Source organism: Hyperolius riggenbachi, chromosome 12 (assembly GCF_040937935.1).
Source record: "Hyperolius riggenbachi isolate aHypRig1 chromosome 12, aHypRig1.pri, whole genome shotgun sequence".
In the NCBI taxonomy this organism is placed as follows: Eukaryota; Metazoa; Chordata; class Amphibia; order Anura; family Hyperoliidae; genus Hyperolius; species Hyperolius riggenbachi.
In genome coordinates this window covers 173,896,017-173,915,135 of record NC_090657.1, presented here as the reverse complement: position 1 = coordinate 173,915,135, position 19,119 = coordinate 173,896,017, and the positions used below count along the sequence as shown (strand labels likewise).

General features: G+C 45.5%; 2 protein-coding genes across 2 annotated transcripts in view; one reads left to right on the top strand and one right to left on the bottom strand.

Annotated features, from left to right (window-relative positions):
- LKAAEAR1 (LKAAEAR motif containing 1) overlaps positions 1-19,119 on the top strand; it is a 537,492-nt gene that overhangs the window by 120,500 nt on the left and 397,873 nt on the right. The window contains exon 2 of the mRNA XM_068261881.1: positions 719-857. The gene's annotated coding sequence lies outside the window, so the exon portion shown is untranslated. The remainder of the gene's footprint in view (positions 1-718; positions 858-19,119) is intronic.
- The window catches only part of OPRL1 (opioid related nociceptin receptor 1), a 127,534-nt gene continuing 120,331 nt past the window's right edge, over positions 11,917-19,119 (bottom strand). The window contains exon 4 of the mRNA XM_068261878.1: positions 11,917-14,953. Within this exon, the coding sequence (XP_068117979.1) occupies positions 14,430-14,953 (524 nt within the window). The 3' untranslated portion in view covers positions 11,917-14,429. The remainder of the gene's footprint in view (positions 14,954-19,119) is intronic.

Below are 19,119 nucleotides of genomic sequence, written 5' to 3'. Positions count from 1 at the left end.
AACAGATGCACTATGAGGGAATTCCCCCTCCCCTCATGGCTCACTCAGCATCAGTTCAGAGTGGAATTTGTTTCAGTAAGCAAGAGAGATAAGCAAATGAAATGTATACATTATTATTTACCAGCACTTCAGGAACTCTCTCAATCCCAGGTTAGAAACATGTTAATCGATAGTGTTCCTTTAAGAAGAATGGATACTGTACTGCATATACATGTATATTCCATCATGCTATATGTTACTTTGGTTACAGTTGAAAGCAAGTTTTTTTATCTACGGAAGCCTCGTTTCATACCAAACACAACAGACAACATAGCACTCTGATGCACTCTGATGCACAGGATGGTCCATGAGATACTAGTAACTTTGAGTTGATGTAAATATTAGGCTAATTCTATGCAAATGTATGCAGTATGCAGTTGGATCAATCAGCCCCTCTTATAGACAGTTAGCAATCAGAGGTGGTCAGTCAGTGACCTGCTAATATTGTATGCAGCTTGGGAATCGAACAATAAAAATCATCAGGGAGAGCATTTGATTGGCACATTTGCAAGCGGCATACATCGTGCATTAAATTTGCATGTCGTAATGATTAGCTTCCCGCTGACTGTCTCTGCTAGTGATATGACTTGTCTGATGTTTTCTGTAAAAAAAAATAATTTTTTTTTTTTAAAAATGGGTCGTGCTATATCACATTTTTAATGTTAAAATTTCTCTGTAGATTGACAAGCAGCTTGATGGTGTTCACTGAAGACACACCCCTCCTGTGATGTCACCACCTGTCTGGCTTAGGTGACCTCCCTCTCCTAGTCTGAGAGCTGCTGTGAAGAATAATGCAGAAGAATACTGGAGAGATTCAGGTACTTATAAGAACTCTAATATCATTTGGTAGAAATTTGTAGTTAAAGAAAACCAGAGGTGGCAGGAAAAAAATAAGTTATATACTTGCCTAAGAAGAGGGAAGCCTCTGGATCCTCTATAGCAGGGGTCCCCAACCTTTTTAAGCCCGGGGCCCACTATCCCGACCAAACTTTTCTCTGGGGGCCCCCGGGGGGAGGGGGGGGGGGTGTGGTTAGTGGCGGCGGCAGCGCCCCCTCTTTTCCCTGATTTTGAGTGTAGTATATAGGTAAGTAGGTATCTAGGTATAGTTGCCCCCAGTATAGGTAGCTAACACAGTTGCCCCTGTATAAGGACTATAGTTGCCTCAGTATAGTTAGGTAGTATAGTTACCCCAGTATAGCAAGTACAGTTACCACACTATAGCTAGTACAGTTACCACAGTATAGCTAGAAATCTGCCCACGGCCCCCAGGTTGGGGACCCATGCTCTATAGGCTTCCCACATCCTGTTCCTAGGAGAGTATGACTGTGCCTTGAAAAGAATGATTGTGCCTAGGAGAGTATGACTGTGTCCAGGAGGGTATGGCTGTGCCCAGGAGGGTATGACTGTGCCTAGGAGGGTATGACTGTGCCTAGGAGGGTATGACTGTGCCTAGGAGGGTATGACTGTGCCTAGAAGGGTATGCCTGTACCTAGGAGAGTATGATTGTGCCTAGGAGAGTATGACTGTGCCTAGGAGAGTATGACTGCGCCTAGGACTCTCCTAGGCACAGTCCTCTCCAAAGCACAGTCATACTCTCCTAGTTGCGGCCATACTATCCTAGGCACAGTCATACTCTCCTAGGCACAGTCATACCCTTGTAGGCACAGTCATACCCTCCTAAGTGTGGTCATACTCTCCTAGGCACAGTCATACGTTCCTAGGTGAGGCCATACTCAAAATACTCTCCTAGTTGTGGCCATACTATCCTAGGCACAGTCTTACCCTCCTAGGCACAGTCATACTCTCCTAGGCGCAGTCATACTCTCCTAGGTGCTGCTATACTCTCCAAAGCACAGTCATACACTCCTAGTTGTGGTCATACCCTCCTAGGCACAGTCATACCCTCCTAGGCACCGTCATACTCTCCTAGGCACAGTCATAGAGTATGACTGTGCCTAGGAGAGTATGGCTGCAACTAGGAGAGTGTGACTGTGCCTAGGAAGATATGACTGTACTTGCACAGGCGCACTATTGGACGCACGTACATGGCAGGGAGCGTGGCCACGAGAACATATCCAACAATCTCTTGCCAGCAGGGATGCTCCCCGGATGCATTCACGAGTGATTACTCGTGATTCAAATGATGTTTAATTGATGCAGGTGTGCGGCGGGGATACAAGGGGTTATTTACCCATAATTCCGCCATCCGCCCTGCGTTCCAAAGAGCTTGCACACGTCCTATTGGTCGCGTTGCAAACCTCACACCGGCGCATTTCCTCCTTCTGGCTTAAAGGAGTAAGTGCGCCAGTGTGAGGCTTGCAATGTGACCAACAGGATGCGTGCAAGCTCTTTGGAACGCAGGGCGGATGGCGGAATTATGGGTAAATAACCCCTTGTATCCCCGCCGCACACCTGCACCAATTAAACATCATTTGAATTACTAGTGAATGCATCCGGTGAGCATCCCTGTTTGCCAGATCCATTCAGAGGGTCCGTGCGTGGCAATGGTGGGGGTGAGGATGATATAAGAAACATCTGAACTATCCATAGGCTTCCCTCTGCCTAGGTAAATATCTAACTTGGTGGTAGAGGAGGGGTTGGGACACCTCCTTTCAGTTGCTCAGTTCCTGCTATTTATACTTTGTCCAAAGTATTATCGTTTTTTGTCTTACAACTGTTGTGCTTTTTTTAGGGTATTTATGCTTCATAGAGGTTTAATGTATTAGTTCCTTGTATTAGTTCCTTAATGTTTTTATTGGTGAAACACAGCTTACCCCAACTGATCTGAGTAGGTTATAAATATTTGTAAATGTACAGGGTTTGAGGTAAGTGGTCTGGAAAAGACCCACTTACTCATTTACCTTGAAGTAGGTGGTTATCTATTTGTCCTTCCCACAAAGCTAGCACATAAACCCCACCTATATTACAGCTGCCGCCATTTGGGACACTAGAAAAGCTCTGCATGGCCCCTCCCTCTGCATGACTCCACTCATTTCCCTTAAAGATAAAACTTCTGCTAGATGGATGAGCAGGATTGGCCCAACAAATCAATAGGCCATGCGACGTACCAGTCTACATGCCAGTGGGCAGGGCCAACTGGAAACTTTTATGTTAGCTTTTTGTTTTTATTTTTAGTAACTACACTTTTCATTGAAATTCAGCATTGCTGTGGTAACCTTACATTAGCGCTACTGCGCTATGCAATAACAAACAACTGCTCCCTGATAGAAATCCTGTATTTCCGCCAGACTAGCAGGGAGATTTCTTTTAAATATCGAATCTTGGATGAACCAAAGTCTTAAGGGCGCTGGTCTACTTTATTGGACGCAGCAGGAGACCTTATAGGGAACAGTTCTCCAATCACAGCACCCTCTACAGCACAACAAAGGAAAGAGGCGCCCTGGTGTAATAAAAGCATCTAAAATCAACTTAAAAACAATAAATAATATGAGGTATCTTACCTCCATGACGTAATCTCTGTAATTTATACAAAAGATTTTTAGTAGCAGAGGCAACGCATTTTGCGGGTCTCAGCCCGCTTCATCAGGCCAATAACAGTGCCAAATAGAAAAAATCCTTTAGCATAGGGAGTGGTGCCACCACTAGTGGAGTCCCAATTTCTTTTTCCACTAAGAGAACGACCATCCTTCTGGTTCTGGCTAGGACTGCGCCGAGTGGAGTCGGGTTCATTGTCTCCACCTGCTTCCTGTTGTTGGTTGCCTCCAGCAACCCTCCCTTGTGAGTAGTGCTTTTTACTTACTTACATCCATTGTGTTTCTGACGTATTGCACTACTGGGCTCCCGTTTTCTGTCTACGGTGCCTTTTCCTACAGGGTGCTGAACCACCCCTACCATTATCGCTCTACAGCACAAAGCATTGTGATTGGCTGAATAGAGTGGGAGTAGTTTTCTTCATCCTAGCAGTTCGAAAGGGGGCTGTCCACCCAATCACATTAGTTAAATTTCCCTATGAGGTTAAATGCAGGGTCCCCTAAACCAAACTAGCACCATCTTAAGAGCAATACAAGATTAAAATGCATTCTTCCGATATACAATTCTTTACCATCGTTAATGCAGCAACCTTGTGGCCCACTTCGAAGGACTCTACCCCAGTCACTTTTCACATGTTAAAGGCTCTTTGCATTAATTACACAGTTATGCAAATGTTGTAAAAATTTCCAGTAAACTTGGGGAATCTCAGGTAAAGTGAATCCAGAGAGATCCAATTATCCCTTCACGTTGTGGGGAATTCTCCAAGAAACAGGAGCTGATTTGGCACACTGCCGCTCTCTCGCCCAAAACTGAAATATTAGGTTTCATTAATAGGGATGATCTAATAACAAATTCTGGATGCAAATATATGCGGCTTGAAAATGGATCAATCAATTTGAACCTTTGGGGGACTTAAAGAGAACCAGAGACGAAGCACCCTCTTGTATTTTACCTTATAAATCAGTGGGAACATGACAGTAAACACCTAATCTGCTCTTTGTTTCATTGTTATCTGTTTAATTTGCCTGTTATCACCTCTGATAAGAATCCCGACTAAGCAGTCGGTCTGGCTTTGCTACAGAATGATTATAGCTGAGACTGTGTTCTTTGGTGTCTTTTCAAGTCCAAGCCTGCCCCCTGCTGGCTCTGCTCAGGAATAATTATTGCTGAGTCATTATAGCAAAGCCAGACTCAATGCTCAGTCCGGGATTCTTATCTCAGCTAGATAACAGACACTTTTAGCAGTGAGGATGAAGCAGAGAGCAGGGTAAATGTTTTCTCTAATGTTCCCACTGATTTCTATGGTAAAATACATGAGGATGCTTCGTCTCTGGTTCACTTTAAAGAGGATCTGTAACATGAAAAGATCCCCTGGGGGGTACTCACCTCGGGTGGGGGGAGCCTCCGGATCCTAATAAGGCTTCCCACGCCGTCCTCCATCCGTCAGGGGTCTCGCTGCAGCCCTCCGTGGAGTCCGTGCAGCGGTGACGTCAATATTTACCTTCCTGGCTCCTGCGCAAGCGCTCTGACGGCTGTCGGCTCCGAACTACACGGAAATACCCGATCGCCGTCGGATCTGCTCTACTGCGCAGGCGCAAGTGTCCTGCGCCTGCGCAGTAGAGGGACCCGAATGAGATCGGGTATTTCCGTGTAGTTCGTAACGGAAAGCCGCCACAGCGCCCCCGCTGGAGCCAGCAAAGGTAAATATTGAACTGACAGTCGGCACAGTCGCTGGCTGTTCGGAGGGCTGCGGCGAGACCCCTGTGGGACAGAGGACGGCGTGGGAAGCCTCATTAGGATCCGGAGGCTTCCCCCACCCGAGGTGAGTACCCCCCAGGGGATCTTTTTAATGTTACAGAGTCTCTTTAAGCCATTTTCAAGATGCATAAATTTGCATACAAAATTTACATAATTCTGCATGAACACAACATCATTTGCATCCCATTGATCATCCCTATTTGTTGGTCTTTAAAGTGGACCTGAACTCTTGCACAAGAGAAAAGGTAGAAAAAACAAAGTTTTGTAAAAATAATACCTTTTAGGGCCCTTTTCCAGTAGCGGCGATTGCGATGCTGAATCGCAAAACCGCTAGTGATTTTTAAATCGCTACGGTTTGCTTTTTAACATAGGAATCACCGTAGGTAATTTCCACTACCGCAATTTGTTTTTTACTCGAACGCGATTGCGCCTCTGAGCTTTTTCTTGCCACGATTTTGCTATGCTTTGCGTGGCATAGCAAGATCGCAAACGTCGGGACATTTGTTCACTTTGCTGAATCGCAATCGCTAGCGTTTACTGCGAACACTAGCGATTGCTAGTGGAAAAGGGCCCTTAACCCTCCTGGCGGTTTGCAAAAAAATCGCCAGGGGGCAGCAAATCTTTTTTTTAAAATTTTTTTTTTTTTTCATGTAGCGAGACAAAGTCTCGCTACATGATAGCCGCTGCTCAGCGGCATCCCCCCAGCCCCTCCGATCGCCGCCGGCGATCGGAGATCCGGAGATCCCGTTCAAAGAACGGGATCTCCCGGAGGGCTTCCCCCGTCGCCATGGCGACTGGGCGGGATGACGTCACCGACGTCATCGACGTCGTGACGTCAAAGGGGATTCCGATCCACCCCATAGAGCTGCCTGGCACTGATTGGCCAGGCAGCGCACGGGGTCTGGGGGGGGGGGGCGGCTGCGGCGCGACGGATAGCGGCGGATCGGCGGGTAGCGGCGGCGATCGGGCACTGCACGCAGCTAGCAAAGTGCTAGCTGCGTGCAGCAAAAAAAAAATTATGCAAATCGGCCCAGCGGGGCCTGAGCGGTGCCTTCCGGCGGCTTACCCCGAGCTCAGCTCGGGCTTACCGCCAGGAAGGTTAATGGCTGATAGAGTTTAATGATGCAAGCTTTCTGGGATCTAGTCCCCTTCTTCAGGCACTGATGCAGGTAAATAGTAATTTGTGTGTTCTGGTTTGTGTTTACTATTTACCTGCATCAGTGTTTTACTTCAGCTAACATCTGGAAATATGCCTGAAGAAGGGGACTAGATCCCAGAAAGCTTGCATCATTTAACTCTATCAGTTAGCCATTAACATTTATTATTTTTACAAAACTTTGTTTTTTTTCTACCTATATAATTTGTTTGGCTAACACGGTACAGAAACGTTTTTGCTACTATCACAAGACAGAAGGAAAACCAAGAAATCCACCCTGTATGTATTTAGAGAGTTAAGTCCGTCTAATTCCCCCTCATCTGTGACTGATCACAAGTGTAATATGATTTATTAGCTGTGTCAGTTCAGGAATCTCTGCTGCCACAGCAGAGTAGCTAATTTGTAAACACAGGATCTTAACCCTGTGTCTGCTTCCATGAAAGCAGAAAGTAGACACACTGCAGATTTATTGCAGAATTTATATCAGCTAAAGATGTTTTTTAAAGGTTATTATGCTGTTGCTTATCTTTTAGAGCAGAGAGGAAGTTCTGCGTTCATGTCCGCTTTAAAGGTCAAAAAGTTATAAAGGAAACCGCCCACCAGTTTCTAGAGACAGCTTAGCATAATTAGTATGAGAAATGATACAGTGGCCCAATGTGCATTTATAGGAATGTAAATGGCTACTATGGCCTAAGTACATGAACCATGGTGCATAAACAGAGCAAACACAACATGCGAAACCACTGTGTATGCAGAATGGTCGCACTGCACTTGTACCAAGGTTGTACCTCATTTATGTGTGTACTTGTTAAGGTTTTCTGACCTCGTTCGGGCACTGAGGGGCGATTTAAAGTGTACCTGAGATGGTGAAAAAAGGAAAAAATGTACATACTGGTACCTTGGGCTTCCTCCCGCCCCCTCCAGGCTGATCGCTCCTGTGTTGTCCTCCACAATTTGTCCCAGAAAATCCTCCAGTCGAGCAAGTCATCGCAGTCCGGGCCATGTTGGGGGAGGGGCGCGGCGGAGGATCCGGACGGACAGCGAGGGAGCGATCAGCCTGGAGGGGGCAGGAAGAAGCCCCAGGTATGTATCATTTTTTTCCTTTTACACCATCTCAGGTACTCTTTAACAGAAGAAAAATAAGAGCAGAACTGGGGCAAGAATGCAGGAGACACCTGGATCAAGAATGCAGGAGACGCTTTGAGCAACTGCGCTCCATGTGGACCTTTCCCCACTAGTTTTGCTGCAGTGTTCCTTGCACTGGTTTTAATAAATCTGCCCCTTAGCACCACGCTTCTCTGTACCGAGTGTCTTAGCGGGAGGTGTCTTCATTAGCTGCCTGAGTTGGTTACAATCGTACAGCTGGCCAGTTTCAAATCTCCCTATCATGCTCGTATCAAAGCTAGAGCCTCTGTTAATTTACGGGGGTTGGTTCACAAAACCTTCCATGAATTATCTCCCCTTATTTTTTCACCTCAACTATAAGAAGAGATAACTTGACACATATTTAATCCACTTTTTCTCTTAAATTTTCTCCAATAATTTTTGGTATTTATACAGATGTCCCTGATGATCTATTGGAGAAAAAGAAAACATTTCTCATGGGAAAGGGGGTATCCGCTACTAATTGGGATGAAGTTCAATCCTCCGTTACAGTTCCTCTTGAAGATATTTTAAACTGAAGATAAAAAAATGATCTCCTAGGAGAAAACTTAAGAGAAAAGGTGAATTGAATAAGGGCCTTCATGAGATAAACAGATAAGGAGAGATAAATCATAAGATATCCTTTGTGGATCAGCCCCATAGACAGAGAAGTAGTACACAAGTAGTACAGTACACATCCATTTTAAGGACTTTTATAGTCTGGCATATTTAAATAAAGTGAATAACAGGAGTAAAAGCACTTTAGACTGGTAACACTTCCCTGTTCGGTTGATATCAGGGCACACAATCAGGCTATTACAAATGCATACTGGTAACTGGTTCTCTTTGAGGACCGGTCTGAAAAGCAAAGGCGATTACCTTGCAGCAATATCAAGCATGATGACAGTGTAGACCAAAAATAGGTCACCATGGGTGAGTGACAGAACCCAGAACTTCCCAGTACCGGGCAGACATTCAACAGGTCGTGAGTACACAAAATACATGAAACAGGATCCTGCGTCCCGCAAAGCAGCATGTTACAGTCACAGAACACTGGAGCAAGCAGATTAGTTCTGTACAGGTGCCAGAAGGTCACAAAAATGAGGAAATCTCCCACAGAAGCCACTGAAATCCGGACGTGGCCAAAAGAGAAATGTCCACAGCAGAAGCCATCCAAAACCCATCTTCATATCAGAGTCCGCAAGAAAAAAATGCTACACTGTCCGCATTAGTCACGCTAACTAGGATGCAAATTGATTTTGCAATAAGGCACTCCTGCAAGCGATTGCACTGTTCCCCTTACTATAATAATAATTTTTCTCAAAGTTCGGCTTTAAATGCGTACTTGCCAACAGTTCATGATTTCAAAGGATTGTTTTGATGCAGCCAACAAAGGATGCCTGAAAATGGGAAGTGTTCGAGTTGGAACTGGTTGCTCATGGGTGGAGTCTTCCTCTTTGTGGTGGAGCTGGCTGCTCACAGGCAGGGTCTAGATAGAGCATTTTATCTGCTGAGCTGTCCGTGGGAATGTTGGCAAGTATAGAAGATGCAGATTGCAGCACCATTCGGGTTGTTGGATTTTCTAAACAATAAAAGGGATTTCAAACTTGGTACTGAAATCCTGTGGGTTACGTGAATTTCTCATTGATCCAGGACCCATTAAATCATGGGAGACTGCTTTTTTTTTGGGGGGGGGGGGCAGGGGGGGAGTGATTGAGTGACAATATGAATGCACATAACTCAGGAAGTTTGCGCTATGGTCAACTTACATTCTATCGTGTTTAAAGTTCTACAAACAACGCGACTCAAAGCAGCTTTCACTGTAGTGGAGTAGACTTCCACATACAAGTTTTTTTCTTTAGGAAGGGACTAAGGACCGAAGAGAGGTCCATCATAAAATGGAGATTGGACTGGGAATTTGGATAAAGGGCTGCACTACTTGGGCAGCCCTGAAACAACTCTTTATCAAATATGTGCCCACTAAAGTAAAGGCTTATATATACAGTATATATCATTGACTTTGTCTTTCCAGCCAGTAGTTTGTAAGCCTTTAAATTCATATTTGAAATCTCTGACTTCTGAAGCTTGGTCACAGGAAGTGAAAGTGTGTTCCTTCTGCGTTTGCCTTCTTCAGTGTATGTAGGAACAGCTGTTGGCTCCACTGAAATATTTGTCCAGCTTCTAACTTCATTATTACAGCGTAGATCTAAATGGAGCAGGGAATACGGCTTATTACTATAAAGAACAAATAATTCCTATACATAGCTTCCTGGATCAGAGCAAACGAACATTTAAGGCCCCGTTCACACTTGCGGTTTTGTCAAAACCGCACCGGATGTCCGGACCGCACCGGAGCCGGACCGGACCTGATCCGTACGGTTCCTATCCGGATCCGGTCCGGATCCGGTCCATTTGCATCCGGTTTCCGTGCGGTGTGAACACGGTTGCGGTCCGGATCCGGTTTCTTAAGGAGATACCATCCTGTAAATACCTGGGGTCTGGGAGGTCAGCAGAAGGGTCTGGGGTCATTGTTGGAGACAGGTGGACGTGTGGAGACCATCCGTGGATACAGAGACTGCAGTTGGGACCATGGATCCAGGCATTTTTTACTCGTAAACCTGGGAATTCTCTCCTTCCTGTTGTTCGCCTCCTCGTTATCAGACATCAGACATGTTGCTGCCAAAACGAGCTCCAGCATGAAATCGCTGCTGCCCCACTCTTTGAACGCTGGGCCCATGTGGTCCCCATCCAAAATGCATAGGAAGTGGGGTAGAACGTCCGGTTTTTGTAGCCAGTGTGTTGTGCGCTCTCCGGCTCTCATTGCTTTGTATTGGCCAGATGGTGCAGTCCGGCTCCGCTCCGGATACGGCTGCCGGAGGAGCCGGACCAAAAAATAGCGCATGTTGGAACGGACGCCGGAGTCCGGATCCGGTCCGGATCCGGTCCGGCTCCGGTCCGGCAGAACGGACGCATGTGAACGGACGCATAGGCTTTCATTGCTATTGCCGTGCGTCCGTTCCGTCCGTTCTGCAAGCGGTCCGGCTCCGGCACGGCGATTCCGGACGGCCACCGCTAATGTGAACCGGGCCTTATCTTTCTTTGAAAAACAGTAATGTAAATGTGTGGAATATTTAAGTTTTTAACCTCTGAAATGTGACATAGCCCTTTGCCTCAACTGCATGTTCCGGAACTGTTACTGCTAAAGTTATATTACGGTATTGACCAAAAATTCAAGGGAACCAAGTGTCATGTTCGCATAAACTGAGGAAGGCAAATGCAGAGAAAACAGGTTCTCCTCCCCTTCCTGTGACCAAAGGTCAAAACGTATACATTTTTGGACACCTGGAAAGTCTTATGATCAATCAACATATCTGTACACGTTTTTGCCTTTCTAGACTTTTTTTTTTTTTTTTTTTTTTAATGGGGTCACTTTTACGTCCCATGCGAACCTTACTAATTCCATGGTCCATGGTTAGCCATTACTAATGAGGCTAGGATGAAGCAAGAAGTATCTAGTGTTAGTGTTATTGATTTTGTTTTCTATTGAACATGGAAAAGCCCTTTAAAGATTCAACCATGGCTAATAAATGGCAGGTGCACATAAGGCAAAATCACCTTCTAGCACAGAAGGCCTATCCCCAAAGATTATTTTACAGTGCAGTTTATTTTACTGGCTGGATATTGTACTGAGCGCTCTCCCTCTGACACAGGAGACCGGGGTTCGAATATCAGCTCCTCCTGTTCAGTAAGCCAGCACCTATTCAGTAGGAGACCTTAGGCAAGACTCCCTAACACTGCTACTGCCTATAGAGCGCGCCCTAGTGGCTCAGCTCTGGCGCTTTGAGTCCACCAGGAGAAAAGCGCGATATAAATGTTATTTGTCTTGTCTTGTTTTTATACCTTCAATAATTCTGATTGGCATCTGTTACTAGTGTCATAGTAGTGAGGTTTTCATGACCGTACACTGAAGAGACATCCGTGGAGTGCTCATGGGTTCCTCTATGACCTTTTAAAATAAAGCCAGGTACACACATTCAAGTTTGATAGGCCAATGACTGGCCAAATTTACCACCTTAATGTAGTATGAGGGCCAAAAGATTTTGAATACTATGAACAGATTATGTAGGTAGCTCTCATGCTACATGGAAGTGATAAAATTGGTCAATTGGCGGTTAATCATTGACCAGTCAAAAATGGATGTGTGTATGCTCTCTCCAGTGACCGCCTGACCGGCTGCAAACTAGAGATAGTCGAGGAGATCCAAATAATTCCCGCCTTGAATGTAAATTTTATGCAAGCTGCTTGCAACTTGAAATTGGGCCCGTCAAATGTGCCTCTTGCCGACGTGGATTGGCTCACTTCCAAACTGAATACGATTCAAATGCTGTCTGGAATTATTATAATCTCGTTGACCATATCTACTGCCTTCATACTAATGGACAATATACAGATACCACATGCAGACACTTTAGGATGCCTGTATCCCATTGAGAAACGTAGCCTAGCCATTTGTAGGCCCATCTGCCCTCACTTCAAAGGTTGGACAGTTCACATTGATCAAATCTAGATTTTTCTGCTAGTTATTGGTCTGTGTGTTCTTTCAGGCCAGTGACTTGTTTCTAACATTCATTATCATACTTTCAGGACATCTTATGATTCCAGAAATACTATATTGTGGTGTAGATCTGGATAGACACACAGGGATGGGTGTAGAAAGCTATATATTCAAGGAGCATTTTGGATAAGCTGCCAATCGTTTAATATACTTTTCTATAAAATTAAGCCTAGTTTCTTATTTCCATGTGAGGAATTCCAGTTCTATGAACTGACCGTTCCCTCATTAAATAAGATCCCTCAAAGAACTTATTTGAACTTCTGACTTCCATAGCCCTAAATGAGCGCTTCATATTCCAAAATAATTCCAAGTAACCAAATAAATGTGGGTATCCAGTAATACTTGTCCCACAACACATTCACCCACTTCAAGTGGACATTCAATGTGATGCTTGAGTTAGATTTACACTCTCTCTTCAGGCTCATCTTTTGCTCCCCTGGTCACTAAAATCCAACACCAGAAGCAGGTAATTGGGTGTTAAGTATTTCAGAATCACCTTAACACCTGCCATGGACCAGTTTGGAGGCCAACACTGAATGTCCCACAAAACAAGACTGGTCACTGTTACGGCGTTCTCATCTGGCATTAGATTCTGGACTGTTCAGTATTTCACATGGCAGGGAGTAAATAATCAGAGATCGGTCTAAAAAAAACTCTAGAAAAGCTCTTTTTTCCATCTTTCATTCTGAAGAGCAATCTCTTCTGACAGGCTCAGTTTGTTCATGCCAAACCGTTGGCATTAAAAGATTTCCTGAACCTTGGATGACTCGGGTTCATCGTGACCTTCTCTCAAACAGATTCCACCCATTACAGTCACAATTTGCCTTTGGCTGCCCAAAGTTTCTGATTTTTCTCTTGCTGGAGCGAAGCTTAGCAGATCCCCAGTGAAGAAAGGCTTCAATTATTTTGAGGCTTCAAAAACATGTGCGTGTGAAATATATATATGTCTATAACTTCATACACTCTATTTACATATGACTGGGTCTTTCTATGTACAGATCAGAAGGCATTGAAGAGGGGTAACACCAAGAGGAAAATATGAAGCCTGCAAAAGAACCTTCTTTCCAGGAAACCCGCCATAAACTACAGTGGGCCAACCATAAATGAGGGCAAGTAACTACTATGGGCCAACAATAAAAAAAAAAAAAACACCTGGCCATGGACTTCAGAACTTGAGGCCATAAATTGAGATTTCTGAGCAAACTTTTAAAGAATACCACCAAAGCCATTTCATTTTTTTTAAAAAAAATTGAAAATGCCCAACATTTTCTGCGATTTAACTTTTTTTGACAATAACCAAGTGGAAATACTAGATGACTTTTTCATGGACTTGGCCCCTCTTCTGGCCTTCTTGGGTGAAGTTACTTTTGAAGGAGTGGCATCACCAGGATGTAGCTTAAAGTAGAATCGGCTAGAGAGATCCAAAGTTTTGCGCACTGACTCTGAAAAGGCTCTCCTAGTCAGAACTGGAATTGACATAATAATCTTGACTGAGGCTATAATATTAAGTAGGACCAATCAATCTAACGTTCTGTTACACAAGTTTACCCACCTAAGGCCGCTTCATAAGTGTGCATTTAGCTGCAGCACAGTTCCCAGCAGGGCCTAATGGCTTTGTCACGTCAATACAGTAGAAAAATTGGTTCCATATTGGTCATGTTTTGTGAATTATCATTGGCCTTTCTTAAATAACTGGATTTCTTGATGTGCAATACATGAAAAATATATGTGCACACCTAAATAAAAGTATGCTCAAGTTTTAAGTGTTGTCTTGGTTGATTGGTGGGCAGGGATGTAGAAAAATGTGTCTGCCCACTATGATTTTATGGATATATATATATGTATATTTAGGACATTTCCTGTACAACCTCAACATATTTATAGGGAATGAAGGAAACCCTTCTCTTCAACGAGGAACTTGAGTTCCAAAGAAGACCCAAAACTTCCTGTTGGATCTGCCATAGCTTTGGCTGAACTGGCAGAAATCTGTTCATTTCTCCAAGCTATAAAGTAATGGGTAAGTTCCATGTTTAACAGGCAATGTAATCCAGCAGTAATTTCCACTGTGCGCACTTATTCCTGCATTAAAAATCAAAGAAATAGGAGGTGCCTCTTCCAACACCCCCATCATCTTGGTCACAAGGCAGTTATTTGTGTCAGTTCTGCTTGTGGGTTAGTCCCAACTTGGTCTACTTCCCCGCCCATCATGGGCAGTTCCATGCCTAGTCATGCCGGATTATTCGGACCATCTGAGTTCTTGCAGGCATAGGCAACATCTTTGGCAATGCTGCACATGCGGTTGGACATCTGCAATTCAGTGCGGAAGGCAGAGGGGAAGCAGAACTTCTTGAAACAAGCCTTGAAATTCTCATCTAGGAAGGCGTAGAGCACTGGATTGAGGCTGCTGTTGATATAGCCCAGGGCAATGCAGAAGTGGAGAATGGCCACCTTAACATCACTGTCAGGCTTGGCTCCAAGGCTTTGCACCAAAACGAAGATCTGGATGGGGGTCCAGCAGATAATGAAGACGGCAACGACCACCAAGACCAGACGGGTGATCCTCCTCAAGTTGCGGTCCTTCTCCCTCGAGCCAGACAGAACACGGACCTTCTTCAGGCGTCTGATCATCAAACTGTAGCAGATGGTGATGATGAGCACAGGGATGACAAAGGAGAAGATAAACACGCATGAGCCGAAGACCGGTTCCCAGTAATGCTCGGGGTGAGGAAGCTGCACCATACACTCGATATCTGCAAAAGAACAACAAAGATCAATGCGTTATTAGTGGAATTTTATTTTTACTTCCTGGCAACATTTGTTAAACTTCCACAAGACCCCTAGTTAGGTAAAAACAGAATCATGCATTATGGCTTGTACATACAAGCGGACATTACAGCTTCACTATATGCCAGGGGCATAACTATAAATCACTGGGCCCCCCTGCAAATCTTTGGATGGGGCCCCTTCCTCCCCCTCGCACACATGGTGTACAGAAAACACATACAGAAAACCAACAGACGAGTGTGCTCCCAGCCTCAGCTTATTAAGACGTGTACACACGGCATACTGTAGTGAACGATGGGTCAGTCAGGCCCTCCCGCTGGGCGGACGTTCTGTACACGTGCACGCGCTGTCGGCAGACCGTCTGCCCAGCGGGAGGGTCTGGCAGACCTGTCGTTCGCTACAGTATGGCGTGTGTACGCGCCTTTACACATACTCTGTCCATCTCTGACGGAGCAGAACAGGCTCTGCAGACTTCTCTAGCACCACTACAGTACAGAGCACTTGGGGGTTGGGGGCTGGGTTCTCTACACAAGACCCTGCTGCACACTGAATAGGGACTGTCTACAAATCTTTGTCTGCAAAACTTTGTATTATTTCGTTATCAGTGGCTGTGCAGAAGCAGTCATTAGAACAATTGTGCAGACAAGAGAGAGCTTTTTTTACTGTGCCCTTAGTCATCATTCTCTCAGGACAGGGGAAAATAAACTTCTCCCCCCATGGGGCCCCCTGCTGCTTCTGGGCCCCCCTGCAGCTGCATCCCTTGCAGGGTCTATTGTTACGCCCCTGTGCACAGAGGAAATTATGACTTTTCTATAAATACTATGGGCTTGATTCACAAAGCGGTGCTAACTGTTAGCACGCCTGTGAAAACCCCCTTAGCACGTCTAAACATGCTTTTCGTGCATAAAACTTTACGCGCGCAAAACTTTATGCGCGTAAAACTTTACGCGCGTACTGCACAGAGCGCAGGGTGCTCCGCACGAAGTGCCCATTAAAGCCTATGGGACTTAGCGCGCGTAAAACTTTGCGCTCGTAAAACTTTGCGAGCGCAAAGTTAGCGCACGATCTAATTGAGAAATCCAGTGCTAACCTACTTAGCACCCTGGTTAGCGCGTCTAAAGACTTTAGGCGGGCTAAGTAGGATAGCACCGCTTTGTGAATCAAGCCCTATGTATGCTGGAGGGCATTATGGCTGCACTATGTATGCCGGAGAGCATTATGGCTGCACTATGTATCCTGGAGGGCATTATGGCTGCACTATACTGGAGGGCATTATGGCTGCATTATGTATACTGGAGGACATTATGGCTGCACTATGTATATTGGAGAACATTATGGCTGCACTATGTATACCTGGAGGCATTGTGGCTGCACTATGTATCCTGGAGGACATTATGGCTGCATTATGTATACTGGAGGGGATTAATGGCTGCACTATGTGTACTGGAAGGCATTATGGCTGCACTATGTACACTGAATGGCATTATGACTGCACTATGCATACTGGAGGGCATTATGGCTGCACTATGTATACTGGAGGGCATTATGGCTGCACTATGTATACTGGTTGGGATTATGGATGTACTATGTTTTACTGCAGGGCATGACTACACTATGTATAACTGGAGGGCCTAAGCAGCAGCAGGGGTCTGGTTCTGATTGCATGAGCGGTGTGACTACTGGAGGTGTGGCCTTAACTTCCTTACACTCACTTCCTGTGATAAAGCCTATCCCCCATAGCAGGTGGTGTTCTGGCCACATTTGCTCTAGGTGGGGGGATCACTGTGGCCATGCTTGCTATAGGACCCCTGACCAAGGGATCTCTGCAGGGAAGGGGGTAAAGGGAGTGTGAATATAAGGTGGGGGGTGTCTATCAAAGATTTGTTTGCGAGAACCCTGGGATTTGTAGTTACGCCTCTGCTGGTGAAGCAACAGTATATGGATGGTCATTTTTTCACGGAAGTCTCTCTTTAGTAGGGAAGAAATGCCCATTTCCGATTCTGTGGAAATTCCGATTTCTGCCAATGCCATTTTCTATTTCCATGATTTCAGATTTTCTGATTTTTGAGGAGTATTTTATCAGAGGATGCAAAAAATGACCAAAAAATAAATACATATAGGTAGTCCCTGGTTAAGGAACGACATAGAAACTGTAGGTTCGTTCTTAACCCAAATCCGTTCTTAAGTCAGGACACTGTGACATCTCTGTCCTTTGTGCCTCCAGTGTCCCCCTCTGTCTCATCTCTGTCCCCCTATGTTTCCTTGTGTCTTCCTTTTGTCTCCCATGTGCCTCCTTGTGTCTCTCATGTGCCTCCTTATGTCTCCCATGTGCCTCCTTGTGTGTCTCCCATGTGCTTCTCTGTATGTTCCATGTGCCTCCTTGTGTCTCGCATGTGCCTCCTTGTATGTCCCATCTGTCTCCCATGTGCCTCCTTGTGTCTCCCATGTGCCTCCATGTATGTCCCATGTGCCTCCTTGTATGTCCCATGTTTCTCCGTTTGTCTCCCTTGTGCCTCCTTGTGTCTCCCACGTGCTTCCTTGTGTCTCGCATGTGCCTCCTTGTATGTCCCATCTGTCTCCCATGTGCCTCCTTGTGTCTCCCATGTGCCTCCATGTATGTCCCATGTGCCTCCTTGTATGTCCCATGTTTCTCCGTTTGTCTCCCTTGTGCCTCCTTGTGTCTCCCACGTGCTTCCTTGTGTCTCGCATGTGCCTCCTTGTATGTCCCATCTGTCTCCCATGTGCCTCCTTGTGTCTCCCATGTGCCTCCATGTATGTCCCATGTGCCTCCTTGTATGTCCCATGTTTCTCCGTTTGTCTCCCTTGTGCCTCCTTGTGTCTCCCACGTGCTTCCTTGTGTCTCGCATGTGCCTCCTTGTATGTCCCATCTGTCTCCCATGTGCCTCCTTGTGTCTCCCATGTGCCTCCATGTATGTCCCATGTGCCTCCTTGTATGTCCCATGTTTCTCCGTTTGTCTCCCTTGTGCCTCCTTGTGTCTCCCACGTGCTTCCTTGTGTGTCTCCCATCGTGCTGCCCGGAAGCTGCACAGCCCGTCCTCTCTCCATTCACTGTTCCCCCAGAGGCTTCTCTTGCATTGCGTAATGACGCAGTCAGGAGAAGCACCCTAGTGGCGGCTCTTCCTGACTGCGTCATTTAGCTACGCATGAGAGGCCGCCGGGGGAACAGTGCCGTACAGCTTCCAGGCAGCACAATGGGACGTTACATCGCCATGGAACAGGTGAGACCTTATGTGGCTTCCGCTGTGACTACTCTGCTTAAAGAACGGGCAGCAGAAGAGGTAGTCCCCACTTTTGTGAAGCCATCACCAAAGAAAAAAAAAAAACAGGAAATCGGAAATCAGACTTGTGATTGGTCTAAAATTACAGAGGTTATCCAATTTTGCAAAAAAATTCTCCATTCTCTGATTAGTCCAATGCTTCCGAGTTCTGTGATAAGGCTAAAATTACTGAGTTGTGGTAAATCGCATTTCCAAGGAATTTCAACTTCCAATTTTCATTTCCCGATCAAAAATGCTGAAAAATGTACATGTACATCAGAATGAGCATCCCTCCTCTTTATCTTAATTTTTACCAATTCAGCTTTATAGATTTATGTGATGTATGAACTACCCGTTGTTGTTCTATTTATAACTATGAATACGCACTCTCGTCGCATCCCGGCTGAAACCCATCCGCAGTTACATGTCAAGGAGCTCTCAGCTTTAGAAACTGCCTAGCTACATGTAGCCGGAAAATAATCCAATCTCACCGAGCGCAGGAAATGACAGGTTCATTGCCACACCGCCGCACAGACACAATGCCTCCAACGCCTTGCTACAAATCGCTGCTTCACAAATGCTCTATCAGGTTCAAAGTCCCAACGCTCGCTAGATTTATGCACTCAAAAGAAGGCGATATCCTCTGCCATTCTGAACCGCTCGCTATCAGACCCGTTCAATGTGACGGGTGAGAGCGTATTTACTAAGGAAGGAGGGGAGGCGAACCCAGAAAACAAGCAGGGGGGAAGGAAATAAGAGCAAGCCGGAGATTTAAGTGAAACACCTCTATTACCAAGAATGGATGGATTATTTTTACTAGGTTCGGGTGCAGTGGCCTAACTATAATTCTTGCC